The following is a 20333-nucleotide window of genomic DNA, read 5'->3' on the forward strand; positions in this document are numbered from 1 at the left end:
GTTAAATGTAATTATTGAAAAATCTCTTATTTACACTGCTGAAAAGCTTATTTACAGACTGATCTTGCAAGTATGTTTCTTTATTTCTGATATATATTTACTTCTTTTATTTCCTAGGTTATTCAGATAAATTTTGAAGAATTTGATCTGGAGATTGGCTATGACACACTGACAATTGGTGATGGAGGAGAAGTGGGTGATCCTAAAACTGTGCTTCAAGTGTAAGTCTTTTGCATTTAAAATTTTTATGCATTACAGAATAACATCAATGTGTTTTATGGTGAGAGTAAATAGTGATTAGAATCAGGCAAATCTCAACAGAAATTAATCTTACCGAGCCTCTAAAATTACTGAAGGTAACAGTTTAAATACACTGTTACATGTTTACTGTTCTGAAGTCAGAAAGTGATGGGCTAGACATCAGAGAAGAATAAGATAAACTAAAATCAGAAAATCTAAAAGGTGTAGCCTGTACATTCATGTGTAGATATGTAAATTTTAGGGGCTGTTGTGCTCCTTTTGTAAGTGTGTTCCCAAATTAAAATCGTATAAGAACATAATTGAAAATAGATAAATGGATGACTTATACATAAACTTCTACAATCTTCTAGCAAGCTTAGTATGACAAAAGATATACTATGGCATCTTGACCTTCAAATGCTTATTGACTATTGTAGGTAACTCAAAAAATGTGTATGTATAGTAAAGAAAATTAATATAGAGAAGATCTGAACAGGATATTACTTAAATAACATGTGATTACAAATCAGACAACACTGAGAATTAAATAAGATTTTTATCATCCATTAGCATTCTTCTAGAATGTGTGAGCCCAGATATGCATGTAGATACACATATAGACTTAACAGCCATTCATTAACTTCAGAATATATATTTCTTAAATACTTACCTTGTGATGGTAACTGGTCTTATAATAATAACAAAAGGCTCAAGAAGACAAATTCAGAAATGTATTACCTTGTAAAATTTTGAAGATGGCAATATAATCCAGTGATTCTGTGAAATCCTGTTTATTCCCCAGTCATTTGAAAATATGCAGGACAGTGTAATTAGGCATTACCTGTAGTATGTCACTTTATGTAGCTCCAATTCTAAGTAAATAATTCAATGATTTCTAGGAGAAATGAAGGCCCCTTAAAATACATTGTATTTAGGTTTTTTTCAAATCTGACTCAGTTTTATGCAAAAAATAACAAAAATGTTGTTTATTTCTTAGAAACAATATTTTACCCATAAGAGATTGTCTGCTATTTAGAAAATAAATTTGGAAAATGCCAAATAATATTTAGCTGTTATTTTAAAATATACTGGCCTCTCAGTAATTACCTTATGGTACTATTAGTTCAAATGAGTTAGAAATTTAAAACAGAGATAAGAACAGCACAGATGTGATAAATGTTTAGTAAAAAAAAAATCTATTTAATCAAAACCCAAATAGCAAAATTAGTATTCCTTATAATGATATTCCCTGCAGTATATTTAATGGAAATGTATTAATACTATTTTTACATATTGTAACTTTCCATTATTCACTATGAGAACAAAGTCAAGAATTTGTTTGGTTTGAGTACCCTAAAACTTATGTTTACCTACCTTTTCCTTTCCTAATTTAATCTCATTAATATTATTAATTGCAGAACTTTGAGGAGAAACAGTTTGAGGAGATACAGTTATTTCAGGATTTGCAGATTTACATCATGAATTCCTGCTTATTATTCCTTCAAAGGATATCTGACCTCCTATTTTTGATTCTTTTTGTAATCGTTCTATCAATTCGGTCCTGTTCTATTCAGTCTGTTTAATAACTTTATCTGGACAAGGGGATCGATTGCACCTTCAGTAAGTTTGCAGACAACACCAAGTTGGGAGGAAGCATTGATCTGCTTGAGGGTAGGAAGGCTTAGCAGAGGGATCTGACCAGGCTGGATCAATGGGCCAAAGCCAATTTTATGAAGTTGAACAAGTTGAAGCACTGGGTCCTGCACTTGGGTCACAACAAGCCCACACAGTGCTACAGGCTTGGGGAAGAGCGGCTGGAAAGATGCCTGGGGGGAAAGGACCTGGGGGTGCTGGTTGGTGGCCAGCTGAACATGAGCCAGCAGTGTGCCCAGGTAGCCAAAAAGGCCAACAGCGCCGTGGCTTGTATCCAAAACAGTGAGGCCAGCAGGACAAGGACAGTGATTGTCCCCCTGCACTCAGCACTGGTGAGGCCAAACTTTAAATCCTGTGTTCAGTTTTGGGCCCCTCACTTCAAGAAAGACTTTGAAGTGCTGGAGTGTGTCCAGAGATGGGCAACGAAGCTGGTGAAGGGTTTGGAACACAAGTCTTATGAGGAGCAGGTGAAGGAAATTGGGTTGTTTAGTCTGGAGAAAAGGAGGGACAGGGAAGGCTTTACTGCTTTCTACAGCTACCTGACAGGAGGCTGTAGTGAGGTGGGTGTGAGTCTCTTCTCTCAAGTATCAAGTGATAGGACAAGAGGAAATGGCCTCAAGCTGTGCCAGGTAAGGTTTAGACTGGATATTAGGAAATTTTTTTTCACTGAAACAGTGGTCAAGCATTGGAACAGGCTGCTCAGGGAGGTGGTGAAATCACCATCCCTGGAGGCATTTAAAAGATGTGTAAGTGTGGCACTTTGGGACATGGTTTAGCTGTGGGCTTGGCAGTGCTGGGTTAATGGTTGGACTCAATGACTTTAAAGGTCTTTTCCAACCTGAATGATTCTATGATTCTTGTGAGGAAACCAGCACTTGGCCAGATATTTCAGGTGCAATTACTTTAGAATAATGCAAAATTTCTTCAGTGGACTGTAGATGTGTTAATTGTTGCTAATAATAGTTTTGAAAACTGGGGAAGTACAGTAATTTCTATTTTAGAAACAGTGCTAAGCCTTCAAAATATATTTCTGATAATGCTGGAATTCAGTTTCAGACATTCTTAGATTCCTAAACTATATTGAATATTCTCTCATGTGGAAAGAACATTTATTAAGTACCAATTCAGGTCTTATTAACATTTAACTAAAGTATTGTTTCTCATTGGAACCTGAATTACAGTAACACACTGAGACACAGTGAAATGATATTTAATATTTTCAGTAATGGATGAAAGCACTCTGTCCAGATTTTATTTCATTAAAGATATTTGTATTTTATAAAAGTATATCTGATGATGAGACTTATGTTGGGGAGAAATTATGAAATTACAGGATTAAACAGGATTAAATTTCTCATGAATATAAAGGAATTCTGAATAATTTTAATAAAGCAGTTAATTAGAATTATCAAGTGTTAATATACAAGAAGAAAATCTGTTCTGTAAATAAGTAGGTAAATACTTATAACGAATTATTACTATGGAGATCCTGGAAAAGCAAAAAATCCACCAGTTAATTTGTGGAGTTTTAATATTAAATAACATAGTATACTCAACCACACATATATTATTTTTATTTACCAGTAGAATTCTTTCTGATTATTCTATGATCAGAAATATCAATGTCAAAGTTATTAGGATTAAAAAGTATTAAAAAAATTACAAGGAAGATGAAAAATAACTGAATATTGTCAAAAACAAATAAATCTTTTCTCCTGTAAGCCATGCAGACTTGCCTGAGGTATGACGCATAGCAAATGAATAAGCTATCGTATGATTTAATTTTGGGATTTAAAATTTTAGAATAATTATCTTTCCTCAACAGACTGCTGAAGAACATTGGTTTGATTACATCTTTTTTATGTGTAAATGATGTGAAAACATGTATCTTCCAATTTATCAAAGTTAATCAGGAAACCTATCAAAGTGTTTAGTCCACTAGTTTTACTGGGCACTTCTAGATAGGAAAGTTCAGAACCAAAAACTGAATTTAAGTGTCAGTTAGATAGAATTATGCTTGCTAAATTGAGATTTGTAGTCCTGATAATTCCTACTCTGCTGATGCTAATCAGAAAAGCAGCTGAACTCAAAAGCCATTTCAGTACTTGCCATTAAGTTTCCCTGGGTGCCTATAATTCTGTGCCCATATACATGTACCCAGCTGCATGACAGACTGCTCCAGCCTAGTAAACCTAGCACCTAATTGAACTTAAATCTGAATGGAATACATTTTTTGTGTGTTTGAAAAGATGACTGAAGTGAAGGCGTCCGTAGTGCTTTCCTATGGAACTAAAACCTTTGCAGGGTGGAGCAGTATTAAGTTTTATTACCAAAGGATAGAGGGGAAGAAGGCAAAGAAATGGTGATAGATCCTTCTTCATACATCAATCACAGCACTTTTTCAGGATACTTGGAAATCTGTGTTCAACACCTTGGTCTGACAGTTGCTGCAGGTGACTCAATGTAATATGCCTCTGGGCGCTGGTTCCTATAACACACACTTGGAAAATCCAGTGCACAAGGCATGAAACTCACTCTTTTAGTGTGCTTGCTGTGTTGGGTACACGCGTATCCAATCTCCCATATTACAGATCATCTGCAGCAGATGGAAAGTGTTGCAGTCTTTTAAATATCCTCTAACCTAGTCTTCAGTGCACTCTCTCAGAGGGAATGAATGTTACTAGTATGTGGGAGGGGTAGTTCTGGACTCCTAGAGGAAGAGGTGGAAAACAGCCTGCTTAGTGTCACAAGTGTTAAGCTGTTTAATAAAAAGGGAGACATCATAATCATCTCTTTCTGTTTCTACTGTTGACAGTGTTCACTGCTCAGCTTTTGAAAGGGAAGGTGTAAGACTTTACTTCCAGGGGAGGAATCTAGGCAATGAATCCAGCCTAGAGGAAGTCACATAAACCCCAGGAGGAAAGAAAGGATAATTCATAACTGCAGAATTTCATTATTACTTTAAATAGCTTCCTTCACATAATCCCGTTATTTCTAGGTCTAACTGCTCTGTGGCCCCAGTCTTCCCAAATATTGTACAGAGACACCTAAGCACTTAAAAAAGAGCAACAAGTGATTTCTGTGATCTGTTGGTTGATTCTTATTTTCAGAAATGCATTTTGAAATGATATTTTTCTCCCTGTACTATTTAATTGAAAATATTGTGTCTGAAAACTGTATGCATTTAAAAAAAATATTTGTAATTGGCTTCAGAAATTAGAAATGATAAAAGATTTATGGCTGTTTATCATAGGAATTATTTTCTCTGACACAACAAAGAGATTAATATTCCCAATGGCCTTAATATTCACAAAATGGACAGTCAGTCACCAGTGACAATAACAAAACGCTGTTAGCCATTACATCACTGTTGTTTCTGAGGAGCATCCTGTTAATCTATTAATTTGGCAAAGACTGACCTCACCGAAGAAGCTTTCCCTTAGTACAGGAATGAGCAGTTAGTACATTATTTTGGCCAGGCATTTACTTGTTCAGTTCTGGCAAGAGTCTTTGTAGTCACTCCATCTGTGAACACAGATGTGGGAAATAGACATGAATTTCTCCCACAGCAGAGTATTTAATACAGAAACAAGCTAAAAAAGACCAGAGGGAAGAACTAAAATTAACTGCAAAGTATATTTAAAACAGTCCATTTGAAGTTTCAGCTAGCTTTAAAGAATGGTTAGAGCTGAAAAAAAAACAACCAAAAACCCAACAAAACAATTAACAGTTTTCACTTTCATACAGTCTTGTGTTTGTGATCCATTTTACAAGAATGCAAAATTCCGTTTTAGCTGATAAACTCTTACCAAATTTGAGACAAAGTTTTGGGGAAAAGTGCAATATAATATATGACTGCAGCCTTCACAACCTTTCCTTTTTGCTATCACACTATTTCATTCAGCAAACAGAATGAACATTTAGGATTGCATTGACTTGCAAATTTTTGAAAGCAATGTGAAAAGTGGAAAAAAAAAGAAAGAAACAAGTTTAATTCTTTCTAATTAATCAGCATCCTGTAACCTAAGGAGGCTTTAAAGGTGTGGTATCTGGTGTTTTAGTTAATGAAGGAATGAACATCAGCTGAGTCAGACAGGCAAGCTCTTCCACTGTTGTAGAGGTGATGAAGGGAGGTAAGAGTGTTGGGAACATATGGACCTTCATAATAGTATTGCCATTTAAGAATAACAACAACTTCCTCTTGTATATCTGCAATGCGTGTGTTCTAACTGTCTACCAGAGAAATACTTTATTTTTGGAAGAATAAATGTAGTGTCTCATTATGGGCTTCTAGTGCTATTTGATGCTCGCTTGCCTCTACCTGAGTCATGTACACAGGACTGCCAGATAAGGAGCAGGGGTGATGCAGGTCTTTCTGGACCAGCAACTGAAAGTGAGATGAAATATTTCAATACAACATAAGCAGTAGTTTTTTGTGTTCATGTACTCCTATAAAATCTGCAGTTGTTGGAACCTTGAGAGCTATATTGGCTGACCAGCCAGGAGATAACTAATTTAGCGTGAGCTGAATACAATGAATTTAAAAACAAACCAAAGAAATAACCTATTTTAGATCCCTTACAAAAAGGAAAAAAAAATAATCTAGTTATTTAATGGCTTTACAAAAATATTTTTTTTGTATCTGTAGGTTAACTGGAAGCTTTGTACCAGACTTAATTGTGAGCATGAGCAATCAGATGTGGCTGCATCTTCAAACGGATGAAAGTGTGGGCTCAATTGGTTTCAAGGTTAACTACAAAGGTAACAATACATTATTGGAAACTTATTTAATGTTGTACCAAAAATGAAGCAAATATTATGGGTTTTTTTTCTGTTATATTAGGGGATGTATTCCATTTTCAGTTCTGTCAGTCTTAAAAACAAGAAAATGCAAACTGAGTTGAAAAAATACGAAAAATAAATTTGTTCTCTTTAAAGGTCTTATGTCACATGGAACTGCACGCTTTTTATTTTATGTGTCCTTAAAACAGTTGGTTTTTTGGCATAGAGTTTTATATTTGTTTTCTGTTATTTCATGTTAAAAAAAATAAAATAAAATTATTCTGTGATTAGTTAAAGATAAATAGTTAAAGGAAACTAATACTTCCTACATTTTTTTGAAAATTAATCATGCTTACTACAACAGAAAAAACTCCACTGCAAACAAAGAATTTGAATTACTTATGAGTTTTGGGCCAAGACAAACTTACTTACTAACATGTGCTTTATGGTCTTAAAATGTGAGGGATCTATAATGTGTAACATAAACCAGTTGTTACTATTTGATGCTTCTGGGAGAACATAAAGTTTTCATATACCATGAACAGCAGAAGGAATCAAAAACCAAAGAATTGTGTGTATATATATATATATGCATTTCTGTATTATGACAGGATTAGTTGTATTTATTATTTTTGTATTAGATTTAACATAGCTGCATGTATTTCTTGCAACAAATTTCTAAATTGCATGGTTCCTGCCTACCACCAAACCCAGATAATAGAAAGCATGATTATTCATCACAAGGGGAGAGATGAAAGGTAAAAGTTAAACCAACAACCATGTGTATTGGAGATGGAGGTGGTGTTGAGGATAGGCACATTGAGTGAATAAGCATATTGGGAGCAGACCGCTACAATGTGACTTGCTGGGGTTTTTCTGTCCATAACTTTTCTTTGCCTGTTCATGTATATTAAGGTCCATATTGATACAGCATGAATGTGCTTGTGTTCTCTTGATATTCAGATCTAGTGGACAAAGACAGAAAGATCTTACTACTTTGTTGTATGGTAGGTATTAAGATCCAGGATTTCCACATTCCAGATGTTGAAAGGGCAATAGAAATTATTACTATAAATAAGTTTGAGAATTTGTTAATATAACAAAACACGAGCCATAGCTGAATGGAAAAGGAAGCTTTTTAGATCTTAACTCAGAATAATTTGCATAGCTCAAGTAGATGTTTCCTTTATTTACAGAATTATTTTCTAGTAAGGTTAATTTTACTTGCAACAATTGTAGTTTGCAGAAGGTAGAGTATTATTATCTAGTGTCTTACAATATACCAATGTCTTGTTTTATTCATGAGTTACATTTATTCTTAGAAGCAGTAGTTCTTCAAGAAGAAAATTAATAGAATGTGAATAGTCAGAAGGGGACAGAAGGGGTGAACATTCACAATCTTATCTCCATATAATCAACTTTGTGATTGCACACCTAGATATTGAGTCCGTATTTCTCTCTTTCCCTGCACTTGTACTTTACACTAGTTCACTAAATACCATTTGAATGCATCAAGCATTCAGTAGATAGGCACCGTGTAGTGGGCTTTTTTTTGTTTTGTTTTGTTTTGCTGTGTTTTTTTCCCCAATGTAGAGTATGGGATAATTTTTTTTTATATCAGTTGCTTTTGCTTGGATCCCTGGGAGTACATATTCATCAGCAATGCTGGAAACCAGGCAATGTTTCCTTAAATAAAATGGGAATGGGGAGGCAGGTTTAGGAGGCTGCTTTTTTGTTGTTGTTGGTGGTTCTTCTTTGTATTTAAGTCCTTTCTGTTAATGATGGTAGGATCTGAAAAGAGACGTCTAAATACATAGTATTTTGGGTAAGCAGCTGTTTTGCAAATGAATTTTTGGAACTCTGACAAATTGGAAGTTGAGAGAAAGTCCAGTGAGGTAAACTGGCTAATTGAGTTAGAACAGTGCATTCAGGGCTATGGCGTATCACTGCCTTCTTTACTAAAATCACAAAATTGCAAAGACTTTTCTCTCAAAAATGTTCAGAATTACATAAAAGAATTGTGATTTCTGGAAGTCAGGGTCAGAGACTTTTTAAGTGACTATATGAATTATTAAGAATGTATGCCCAACTGCTTGTATTTCTTTTTAATAGACTAGATAAAATTCTGTTCTTATAACTTGTCCTCTTCCACCTCACAATTTCTGCTATCCACTCAGACATATAACTATGGCTGATACTGTATCTATTTATATATATTAAATATTTAGATCTTGTAACTTTCTGCTTACATAAAAGCTACAACTACATTAGCATTTTAGATTAGTTCCAGCAATGTATTTACTGAACTGAATCTTCTTCTGAACATTCCCACTCCCTTTGCTTTACTATTCATCACAGAGCAATCTTGAAAGGCACAAATTACGTTCCTTTAAGGTAATTCATAAGATGCACTTGAATAGTATTGGGAATAGCATTCCTCATGTGCTGCAGCTCCTAATGGGTATTTATCAGGACCTGATAAAACTTGTCCAAAGTAAAAACACTAAACCACAATGAAATTGTTATAGATATTATGGATACTGTATCTTCTCTTGTTTCATTTTGCAGGATTCTTTATATCAGACCTAATTACTTGATAATGTACTCGATCACAGTACTTCCTAATAGCTAAAATAAGTTCCTACTAAAATGTTTGGATGCCTAAATATCTGCTTCTGTGCATCCTGAGACTCAAGTAATTACAGAGGTAGTGGAGATGTACATGCCTCATCCCATCAAAATTCATCAAGACATTCTTCAATTTAGTTGACATTTAGGTTTGAGTCTTGCAGACATTTTCAAGAATATGCATTGTCCTAAGTCCTACATGGAATATGACAGGAGGAACAGAAGGTTGTGGGATGTCATTACCCAGTGCCATTTACTCATTGTCCTCCAAAATGGTATATTTGTCAGGGTGTAAGGTAGAAGGTCACATCCTTTATGACTTGGATAGAATTGAATATGTGATATCATTTCAAATGATAGAAATAGACAAATTAATTTTTAAATAACTCTGCATTAGTAGGTTTTTCACTGAAGAATTATTTTAAATTTATGTTATCACAGGAAATAACAGTTTATTCTCTTTTATATGTCTTGTCATTTGAGAGAATCTACTAAGTCTTTTTGTGAAATAATAAAAATCTGTTTCTTCTTCTAGATTAAGATGTTGCATATGAAGTTATTTTATGGTTTTAATAGCTAGATCCCATTATAATTATTTAAATGCAAGATAGAGATTTAAACATTGGAGAGAGTATTTTAAAGTAAGTAAGTTTTTGTTGCTGTTGTTTTGAAATTCCTTTTACAGTATCCCATAACATAAAACTACTTACAAAGGTGAAATAATAAATATCGGGAATGGGCAGTACAGAGATACAAGCACTGCCTCATTACAGATATATTTTACCTGTTAACTCACTGGTTTGTAAGCTGTTTTCTTTTCATCCTTCAGATATATGTGTAGATTTTTTTTTTTTTTTTTTATGTGAAAACATGGGATGTTAAACAATCTGAAATTTTAAGTGCATTATTTCCAAGTCATAATTTTGGGGATTATTTGAAAACTCTAGTCTTCCCTTTACTTATGAGATCAGTACTCATACATATGGTGTTCATATTATTATCAAATAAAACAACGAAATAGTGGATTCTTTTTAGGCTTCCCACATTAATGCTATGAAAGGAAACTACAAAATAATAGTTATTACTGATGACAAGTTGCATGAATACTTTGCATCATTCAGCATTTCAGGAAATAGTGCCATATTGTGACAGTAGCACTTCTTTTACCAAAATCGTGGTGAAGAAGAAAGAAGTATCTATCTAAACAATAGAGGAGGAACAATCTCAAAGATATTTAAAGACTGAAAATAAATGGTCTTCCTCTATAATTGAGGAAAAAACAGCTGCGCAAAATAAAAGACAAATGGATAAACTGTGGTGTAGCCTTCAAAGCCTAGAGACCCATTTTTATAAGGTCATAAGATTTTGAAGAATCTTGACCTTATTTCATTTTGAAAAAACTGTTTGAGAATCTAGCAATGGAATATTATAGTTCTTGGAAAATTATACATGAGAACTCTTAACTGTAATCCTGATATCACACCCACAGTTTCTGAGCAGTGGTTGGATCTGAGGGATATGTTTTTTTCTTTTGGTATATGTTTTATTTTTCTCCAAATAACTTGCTACACACTAATAAAGCCTCCTAAGTCAGTAGGAGGTCCTGTAAGCTCTTCCTCCTATCGGGACAAAATCTGTGTGGTTTTGTTGTTAACTATAATAATACATCAAACATACTCTAATTTTAATTACATAAGAAAATAACGTTGAAGAAGGTTACTTCTACTGGAGTGTAATGACAAGTTTTGGAAAAGGCTTGTCTAAGATGCCAAGCTAGATAGGAGTGTAGGTAAAAAGTGAATTCACAGCAAAGTAGATTTGTTTATTCAATTTTCTGCGTTGTTGATTTAATTTTAGGATATGGGGCTTACGCTGTGGCACCCAGTACTTCAAAAGATTTATTTTTCTTTAAAGCATAATTTTTATTTTGCTTCAACCAGTCTGACTTGTGTTCCTGCATGCTTGGGGTACTACTGCAGCCTAGAATAGCCTTCTGGAGTTTGTGATCCACATTTTGTCCTATTTTTACAACAGTGAGCACTGAGTTGCAGACACATCTGAGTGTTGGGGTTTTTTTTTTGTCACAGATGGCACAGAGGTATTTTTCCATAACTTAGCTGCACAGCAAAACTTGCTTGCCTGTTGGTGACAGAACAGTAAATGATCTGAATTAGATAGATAGCTTAATCCAGTGTTAATCCTCTAACTGTGTCTGCAAACGTATTTTGGAAGTATGTGCAAAGTAAGATACACTTGCCATAATACAGGCTTCAGGTAGGTCTCATCTCAACAAAATGTAAGAGTACTTTATCTGTGAAACATATACCTTTATGTTCATTCTACCAAGAAAAATACAGCTTTAATTTTTGTTCATATTAGATGAATTTTTAGAACACTTAAATTACTGAAGTCTGTGAGATTGTGGAGAGTTTCATTGTGTAATTTGGGGGTTCACAAGACAGTTTTTGTTTTCTTTTTTTTTTTCTTTCTGTTAAATACTACTTTATCTTTCTTCTATGAGGAAAGAGGGAAGTGAAGCTTTTGTACTTTCTGTGTGTCAAAATCAGGAATTAAAACTGTCACACTTCCCTTTCTGAACTGTTCAGTCTTATCCATTTCAGTTTATGTTATTTTGTGGCATTTTCACTGTTCTGATTATTTCTGTTGCCTTAGTGCCCACTCTCCTCTCTGTTTCTTATGTGTTTATTTTGTTTCTGTGTGTTTTGTGGTGCAGTAACTAGATGAGATCATGCCAATGATTAATCTAATTAGGTTTTAATACCCTCAATTCTATTCTTTGTGCATCCTAACTTCATTTTGCAGAAAGAATAAGTGTAAGCTCACACTAATGGCAAAACCTCCTGTGCTAAATTGATGCAAATTATTTTAAACCTTGGAAGTCTCATATTAATTCAAATTATCAAATACAAACACTGCTTTGTATTTATAAAGTAAAACACTGTTTTTTATGCAACCCCACTAACCAATAGTTCTTGAATACAGCACAGCTTTCTCTGTACCTCATTGCATTTCTGCTGCAAGTGTGTTATTGACAAGTTTTGTAATTCAAGTTCATTCTTATTTCAGATCTCTCTTAAACATGTTAATCAAAGGGCACCCACTGCAGAAACCTGGGGCACCTTCCTTGTTTATCTACTGCCAGGGTGAAAATTGGTGTTGTGTTTTACTTTCATATTTTCCTGCTTTGTTGGCCACAACTCACTGCAAGGTTTTCCTGACCCTACACTGTCAGTATTATCCAAATGTTTTATTAATCTTCATTTCTCAAATAATGTATTCAACTTAAGGTACAGGAGATCCTGTTTGTAATCCCTAGATTATAAGAATATGAGAACAGCTGTGCAGAGTCACAATAAAGATCCATTTAACTGAGCATCGCATAAGAGAGCAATCAATGATATAGTGATACTTCTTCATAATGCTTCCCTACACTCTTAACAGTTTGTGGCACAGAGACTTTCTAAATCCAGTCTGTTTATACTAAGTAACTCCTGACAGATTTTTTTCACCCATGACTTTTCCTCTTAAACTGTAAACACTTCTAGTATCCTGAATATTTTATGGCAAGGACATTCCAATTAAGAAATATTTCCTTTTGTTCACTGTAGTTTTACTAGCTTTGACTGATGCCTTTTCATGCTTTTGATAGAAAATAGAGTGTATTTAGTCCACTATTTTACTGCTTATTCATTAAAACAGGTTAGATACTAAAGAGCTCCATTAGTGCCTTCTCTTCTCTGGAAGAACTGATCATTTACTTCTACCATCAATTACCTACACTTTAAGTGTGTTTCTATGACAGAGATCCTCATCTCTGTAAGAACCTTCCAATTGCACTTCCTCAGATGCCTTTTGGAAGTGCAAATAGTCTACATAAACTGGATTTCTCTCATCTCTGTGCAGACCAATCTCTCTGAAAAGCATTGGTAGGCTTTTAATGTATGACTTTCCTTTAGAAAAGCCGTGCTGCTTAGTGGATATCATGTTTATCCATGTGTCAGCTGGATATCAGCTGATAATCAACTATTCTGGATTATAATTTCCAGTATTTTTACATCTCTGCACTTTTCATATGTCCCTTGGAACTCTTTCTGAAAACAGACACTGTATTTACCTCCCTGTCCTACAGTACTAAGATCACTTAAAGGAGGAAGTCAGACATTCCTTAAGCTTTTCTACCCATACTTCAAGTTGTATGTCTAAGGAGGCTCCAACCCAAGCTCTTTTCCTGTGACCCATGGTTCAAAAAAATCCTTAGGTTTTCTGCTGTTGCTTTACAGGACCACAGAAACATCTCGGCAAATAAGAAAATTCTGTTGTTCTTTCTGATGGAGTACTTTTTTTTTTTTTTTTAATTATGAATTGTTGGTAGGTATTTTGTTGGGCAGGTGCTTTACATATGATCATGTGGCTGCTAGAAACTAAGTTATTTCAAAACTTCGATGCATACCATCAGGATAGATTTTTTGGGGGGTTGTGCCTTTTTTTATTATTTTTTTTCCTTTAATTTACTATTATTTTCCAGTCAGTCTTTTGACATTTCGGTCTTTGATATTCACATTCATTATTAGAAAAGTTTGACGTACTGATAAGAAATTTCCTGTCTGTCTCAAGATACATGTTTTGCATTGGAGTTTGAATAAAAAAGCTAATGCTGTTCTACCCATGCATTGTCCAGTCTTAGTCAAGACTGCATGCAACAGTATTACTATGCACATGTCTATTTAAACACACCCACATATACTTATAATCCAAGGAAAAGCCAAATGGTATTACATAATTTGTAATTTATAAATGTTTAAAACAATATACTTAATTCATATATGGTATTTCTAAGTACGTAAGTTAAGTGCAGGTTACGTTATAGTGAATGTCTTAAAAGTTTCATATAATAGGAGGTTAAAAAATTATAAAATTGTATGCAGCTACTGGAATTTAGGTTTTCAATAATTTATTACCAGTAATGCTTGTAACTCTAATCTTTCAATAAAAATACACTGGTGTCAGGTAATATAAGAACTAATAATAAACTGTGCTTCAATAGGTGATTCATCAAAATCCCTTTGGGGATGGGTTTTTTTGTTGTCTTTTAGGATAATTTCTGGAGGACTGAGAAACTTTTGTGTTTCCATTAACTTTACTAAATTGGTGAAAATTAGTCTTCAGACTAAAAGCATATCCTTAGAAAATGAAATTGTGTGGTTTACCACTGTTTCACTTTCCTTTTTCCACAAAATATTGGATTACTGGTGCTTGCTGCTTCTTTTTGATTATTGATTTTAATTCTGATTTCTCTGCGTGCTAGTATTGTTTAATATTATGTTCCTTCATGTTGATTTATAAAATGAAGTTATTTGTCTTCAACAAGACTTAGTTTAATATTCATATTTCTACTTAATGGTTTTGTTTGGTTAAAAAGAAGGTAATTATTTCCATGACACACAATCTATGATCCTTTTTCTTCAACTTCCCTCATGTAAGCAGAGAGCTGGTCAGACAAATTGTTATTTGAAGGTGACTCCCACGACTTTTTAATTTTGTTCAATAAAACTGTAGGTTGTCCTTTCTGCTTTACAATATTTAATTAAAAGCATTTAGCAATCAAGCCTTTTGTGATAGTGTTATCTATAAAGAGTGGAAGGATTTTCTCTGCTCTGACACTAGTCTGCTGAGCAATATGAATACATTAAATACAGAAAGGTCATCTTTTGCTACATCCTTAAGCATTAGCTACTGCTTGAACCAGGACACCAGGCTAAATGGCTCTTAGCCTGGCATGTTTTTCAGCATTCCAGTGTGTGCTTAACTGCATTTGGTTCTGTTGTCTTATGTATTAAGCATATATGTTACAAGAAACTAACTACTTAGCTCTGGTTTGGGGGTAAAAAATATACCCAAAACTGCTTATTTGTAGGAGTTAAGAGAAAATTTTCTTAAAAGCATTTCTGAACTTTATCTCTGTAACTGAAAGGAATTTCCTATAGACAGATATTAAAGCAATTCATGCTTTTGGAAAGATCCTCCAGGGCAAAGGGTAGAATTTGAAAGCCTAACCTGATATCGTAAGTTACAATACCTTGAGCTGAAGAGCTCTAATAGGTCCTACGAATAGAGAGTTCTGCGTCAATATTTAATCTTATTTATCTATGAATGAATTTACTTCAATATTTACAATACATATTTTTTGTGTTCTCCACCAACTAGCCTTTTGTTGTGTTTTGGTCACAACTAGTGATCCCTTTGTTCAAGCCTAGCTCTTTTCTCCACATATTTTACAACAGTGAGATTTTGGTATGCCTGATTAGTCTTCTTTTACCACACTTGAATTTGGGTTGATGGAGGTCACCCTCTTGGCTCTAATGCACCAGTTTTCTTGAAGTGGTGAAAAACTGTGTCTGGCAGCCTCTGATGATGTCATCTTTGAAAACATTAAGATGCATTTCCTGCTACATCAGCTTGTGAAAGGGTGCCAGAAGCAAGATTTCAACCTGTTTGTCTGCTGAAGTAACATCATGGCATGGTTGCTAAATTTCTGTAGCTTTTGGCATTTCATGGAACAGAACGCTAGAAATTCATTTTACTTGTTGGGTGAAGAGTGAAGCTACTTGTTAAGGTTTGTATACTTCAGTATGTGGGATAGCTACAAGTAGGTAGGCACTATATTTAAAATACAGCCAGTACTTAAATTTAAAGTGTGTGTATGTATGGAGTTTTTCACAATGTTTCCAGTTAAAGCACTCAGAAGAATCACCATAACCACTCGAGGTTTATAGCACTTCTCTCGCTTGGACTTACGAGTTTTCTATATTGCCAAGCATTATGCCATGAGAATGCTCTTCTCGCCCTCCTCTCAAGTCAATAATTATATTATGTAAGTGCTGTTATGCTAGAAAACAACTGCATCAACAGTGCCTTTTTATGATGTATTTTCATGATTTGAGAAACCTCTATTAATTACTTGCATTGTATTAGAGTACACTGTATCTTACATTTATTGATGGCTTTTATTTCAGTTTGCTGTTGGTTGGCATTTTTTGTAACATCTCCAGAGAAAATGTCTAAGAGCTATAAAACTTTATATTTGCCCAGATATTGTGGGTTAACCCCAGCAGGCAGCTAAGTCCCACACAGCTGTGTTCACACCCCCCACAGCAGGGCTGGGGAAGAGAATCAAAATGGTAAAAGTGGGAAAAATCGTGGACTGAGATAAAGACAGTTTAATAGGTAAAACAAAAGCTGCACATGCAAGCAAAGCAGAACAAGGAATTAATTCACTGCTTCCCATCGGTAGGCAGTTGTTTCGCTATTTCCAGGAAAGCAGTTCTCCGTCATGCAAAATAGTTACTTGGAAAGGCAAACTCCATAGCGCTGAAAGTCCCTGTCTGCCTCCTCCTTCCCCCAGCTTTTATTGCTGAGCATGATGTCATACAGTATGGAATATCCCTTTGGGCAGTTAGGGTCAGCTGTCCCAGCTGTGTCCCCTCCCAATTTTTTGAGTACCCCTAGCCTACTCACTGGTGGGGCAGTGTGAGAAGTAGAAAAGGTCTTGAATCTGTGTAAGTGCTGCTCAGCAATAGGTGGGATATCAGCATTATTTTCAATAAAAATCAAAAACATTGCACTATATGAGACTCTGTGAAGAAAATTAACCCTATCTCAGCCAAAACTAGCGCACCAGCTCACTATTATGATGATGCTTACTTCCAAAGATGGTATGCAGGTAGTGCATTAAACATTAAATGCCCTTGCGTTAAATTATTTTAGGTACTGTTGAGTCCATACTTTCATTTTAATTGATGTTATTGCCAACATTTCAGTACAATTGAATCCTTGTCATATTTTGCAGGTGCTGAAGCAACAGTTTATTAAAAGCTGGTTTCTATAACACAGAAAACATTATGTAAATTCTGCTTGATGTGCTTTTTTTTTGCATTTATAGAAAATCTTTAGTATAGACAGTTCGTTCTTAACTTGCAACATGTCTTTAGGATTATATATGCCAGTAATTCCTGTTTAATATCTGAAATACATATTGAACATCCTTTTTCATCATTATATCTAAAATTAAAGGTTTTGTTTACTATGCAGTCATACTCTTATAGAAATTATACATATGAAATAAGGCACTGAGTATGTGGGTTTCAGTACACCTATTAGGGATGCACATAGAATACAAACAATAACTTGTATCCTTCAGTTAAAATCCATAATCATGTTATGTGTAATGAATGGCTTATACTTTTGAATTAGCCATTGTACTCTCTGTCTCTCTCAGAAGACTGCCAGAAAGTTGGGGGTTCTTTTCTGTTTTTTTTTTTCTTTCCCCTCTCTTTCAGTCCTGCATGTTGTATTTGTAAGCATAAAATATTTCATGATATATGAAACATGCCAGAATGACAAATAGAAAATCCTTATTATGCCACAAATTTGTTACTGAAATATTTGTGAGATATGTAACATGAGTTTGAATTCCTTAAAAATGTGAGGAAAAAATCCAGTCTCTAGTATCATGAGAGAGTATGCCTTCGTCTCTGTGCTGTCAGATGAAAAAGTAGACCATCGTCTTCTCCCCCTGTATTCTAAATCTAAGATTTTTCTTTTTATATATATTTTTGGAATTCAGAAGGGATTAAAAATTAATCAATTTACAGCTCTTGAACAGTGAAGGCAGTTACTTTATGTATGTATCATCTGGTCAGTTGATGCTGATGGAAGAGAAAATTTCCCCTGGCATATATTAGTTTTGGTTTTGTTGTGTATGCATGGGGAGAGGGTGGCGTCTGTCTTTTGGCTTTAGCTTTCATTTTTTTTGTTTATTTAACCACTTCCAGTATGTGCAAAACACTAAAAAAAAGATCTAAATTTATCAAAAAAACAAAATACTGGATGGAGTGGCCTATGCTCCCAGGTAGTGCTAAGGTATCCAACCATTAAGTCTTTCCTTACTGTTCTCTAAGTAACAGCTCAAAATATGTGCCTGTTTTGTTTAATTTAATTTTCTGTGTTTTAATATCAGGTCATATGTTCTCTTATTTGCACTTGATAGATTCTCCAGATGTTGTAAAGACCTTCCATTTACATGCAAAGTTCTGTTTGCCAGGGGCCCTCTCTTCTTCTCTGTTCAGCTCCTTTCTCCCTTACCCCCTGTTTTCTTCACACCCGCCTTTTTTTTACACACCCTCCACACATGTTCTTTCCCTTTTTGCTGTTCCCTTCCCACGCCCCGCCCTCCTCCCCCCCTGCCCCAGGCTGGAATATTTTTTATATCAAAACTCTTTCAGAACTTGTAAAGACTGAACTTCTGGTCAGCTGAAGTAACACAAGATGAGAGTACATGATCTAAAATCATTTTAGCTTCAGGAACAGTTTTGAAATCTGATTCAATACCTGAGAAAGTCGGTGAAACCCTAGGAAGTTCCAAGCTGATATGACTAGGTGAAATTAATGATTTTCCAGAAAACATGCTGTAGAATTTAGTGCTTTTTTTGCAGTCCTTGGTCTCATTCGCTCTAAAAAGACAAGGAATACTCAGAATGAAATTCTTTTTGCTTTAATCGCTGAAGTTCAGGTGCAAGCTTCTACACTTGTGGATTTAGGAACTGACTACTAGATTAAGACAATGATAAAGTTGGAATTTGACATTACCTGACAGAACAATTTAAAAAGTATTTTCATGTTAGTAAATAGTTAGGCCACTTGTGAGAATTAGAGAACAAATGAATGAATGATCACTGTTCCAATAATAAAAATAAGCAAAATATCAGTATCTTCTGATGAAAATAATTAATGAAGTATGCCCATATGAATAATATATCTCTATTTGTATACAAAAGCAGTTGAAGCTTTCTCTACCCATCCAAATCTTGTGGAATATTATGTGTGTTTTGAACTTTTACATGTACCATAGGAAGGAATTCTGTAATTTGCTGTTACTCACATCTGGAATACAGTATCCAGCTCTAGGCTACCCACTATGAGAAATGTATGGACTTACAGGAGCAAGTTACAGGGTCACAAAGATGATTAAAGGGCTGAAACAGCTTTCATATGAGAAGAGGACAAGGTCTCTGGAGCTGTTCAGCCAGGAGAGGAGAAGGCATAGCAGGGAGTCTTCTCAGTAGTGCCCAGAAGAAGCAATTGCCACATATTAAAACATAAGAATCTCCATCTGGATATAAGAAAGCACTATTACTGTGAGGATGGTCAAACACTGGAACAGGTTGTCCAGAGAGGTTGCGGAGTACCCATCCTTGAATATCATTCAAAATTTGACTGGACATAGTTCTGGGGAACCTGCTGTGTATGACCCTGTTTGAGCAGGGGGACTAGACTAGATGATTTCCAAAGGTCCCTTCCAACCTGGATGATTCTGTGCTGGAGGAAAAGAAAAAAAAAAATTAAAAAAAATGGCAAGAGACATATTTCTTGCTTTTAAATGGGGGTGGTGAGGGAATGGGAGAACAAATAACGCTTGCTCTATACTTTTCATGAGAAAGTCTTTCTTTTATTTAGTTTCTAAGTTTCACAGTACATCTAAAATTTCTATAGAACTGTCATTATTTATAAATTATATCATTCTGAAAATAATCTGGGAAACAAATGTGGTAGTTTTAATACTTTTTTAAAGCAGGAAAAAATGAGGATTTTGAACTGGAAATTTGCACATTTATTCTTTTATGTCATTCCTCTGTATATTATTTTAAATCTCTTCTGACTATAACTTGCTTATCATATGACTGGCAATAGAAACATTTTATATCAATCTAGCATTCCTTGGACACAATTTATGTGGCTTAGTTCTGAAACATTGAGAACTACTGCGAAAATACCTGTTCCTTTATGGTTTGTAAGAACCAGAGCACATATTTATCTTTTACCACGGAATAAGAAACTATTCCTTCAAGCTGGAACACTTTTCAATATTTAAAAAAAAAAAATAAAGTGCATTCACAGAGGTATTTGTCAGCTGAACAGTCTAGAAGAATTACATGTATATACATTTTGAATTA

The 20333-nt window shown here is 34.6% G+C and overlaps 1 protein-coding gene across 3 annotated transcripts in view; it reads left to right on the plus strand.

Annotated features, from left to right (window-relative positions):
- CSMD3 (CUB and Sushi multiple domains 3) overlaps positions 1-20333 on the plus strand; it is a 725150-nt gene that overhangs the window by 351116 nt on the left and 353701 nt on the right. For all 3 annotated transcript variants that reach the window (XM_056333378.1, XM_056333379.1, XM_056333380.1), the window contains 2 exons: positions 118-221; positions 6542-6654. In XM_056333378.1, the coding sequence (XP_056189353.1) occupies positions 118-221; positions 6542-6654 (217 nt within the window). The remainder of the gene's footprint in view (positions 1-117; positions 222-6541; positions 6655-20333) is intronic.

The sequence above is a fragment of the Falco biarmicus genome, chromosome 3 (assembly GCF_023638135.1).
Source record: "Falco biarmicus isolate bFalBia1 chromosome 3, bFalBia1.pri, whole genome shotgun sequence".
In the NCBI taxonomy this organism is placed as follows: domain Eukaryota; kingdom Metazoa; phylum Chordata; class Aves; order Falconiformes; family Falconidae; genus Falco; species Falco biarmicus.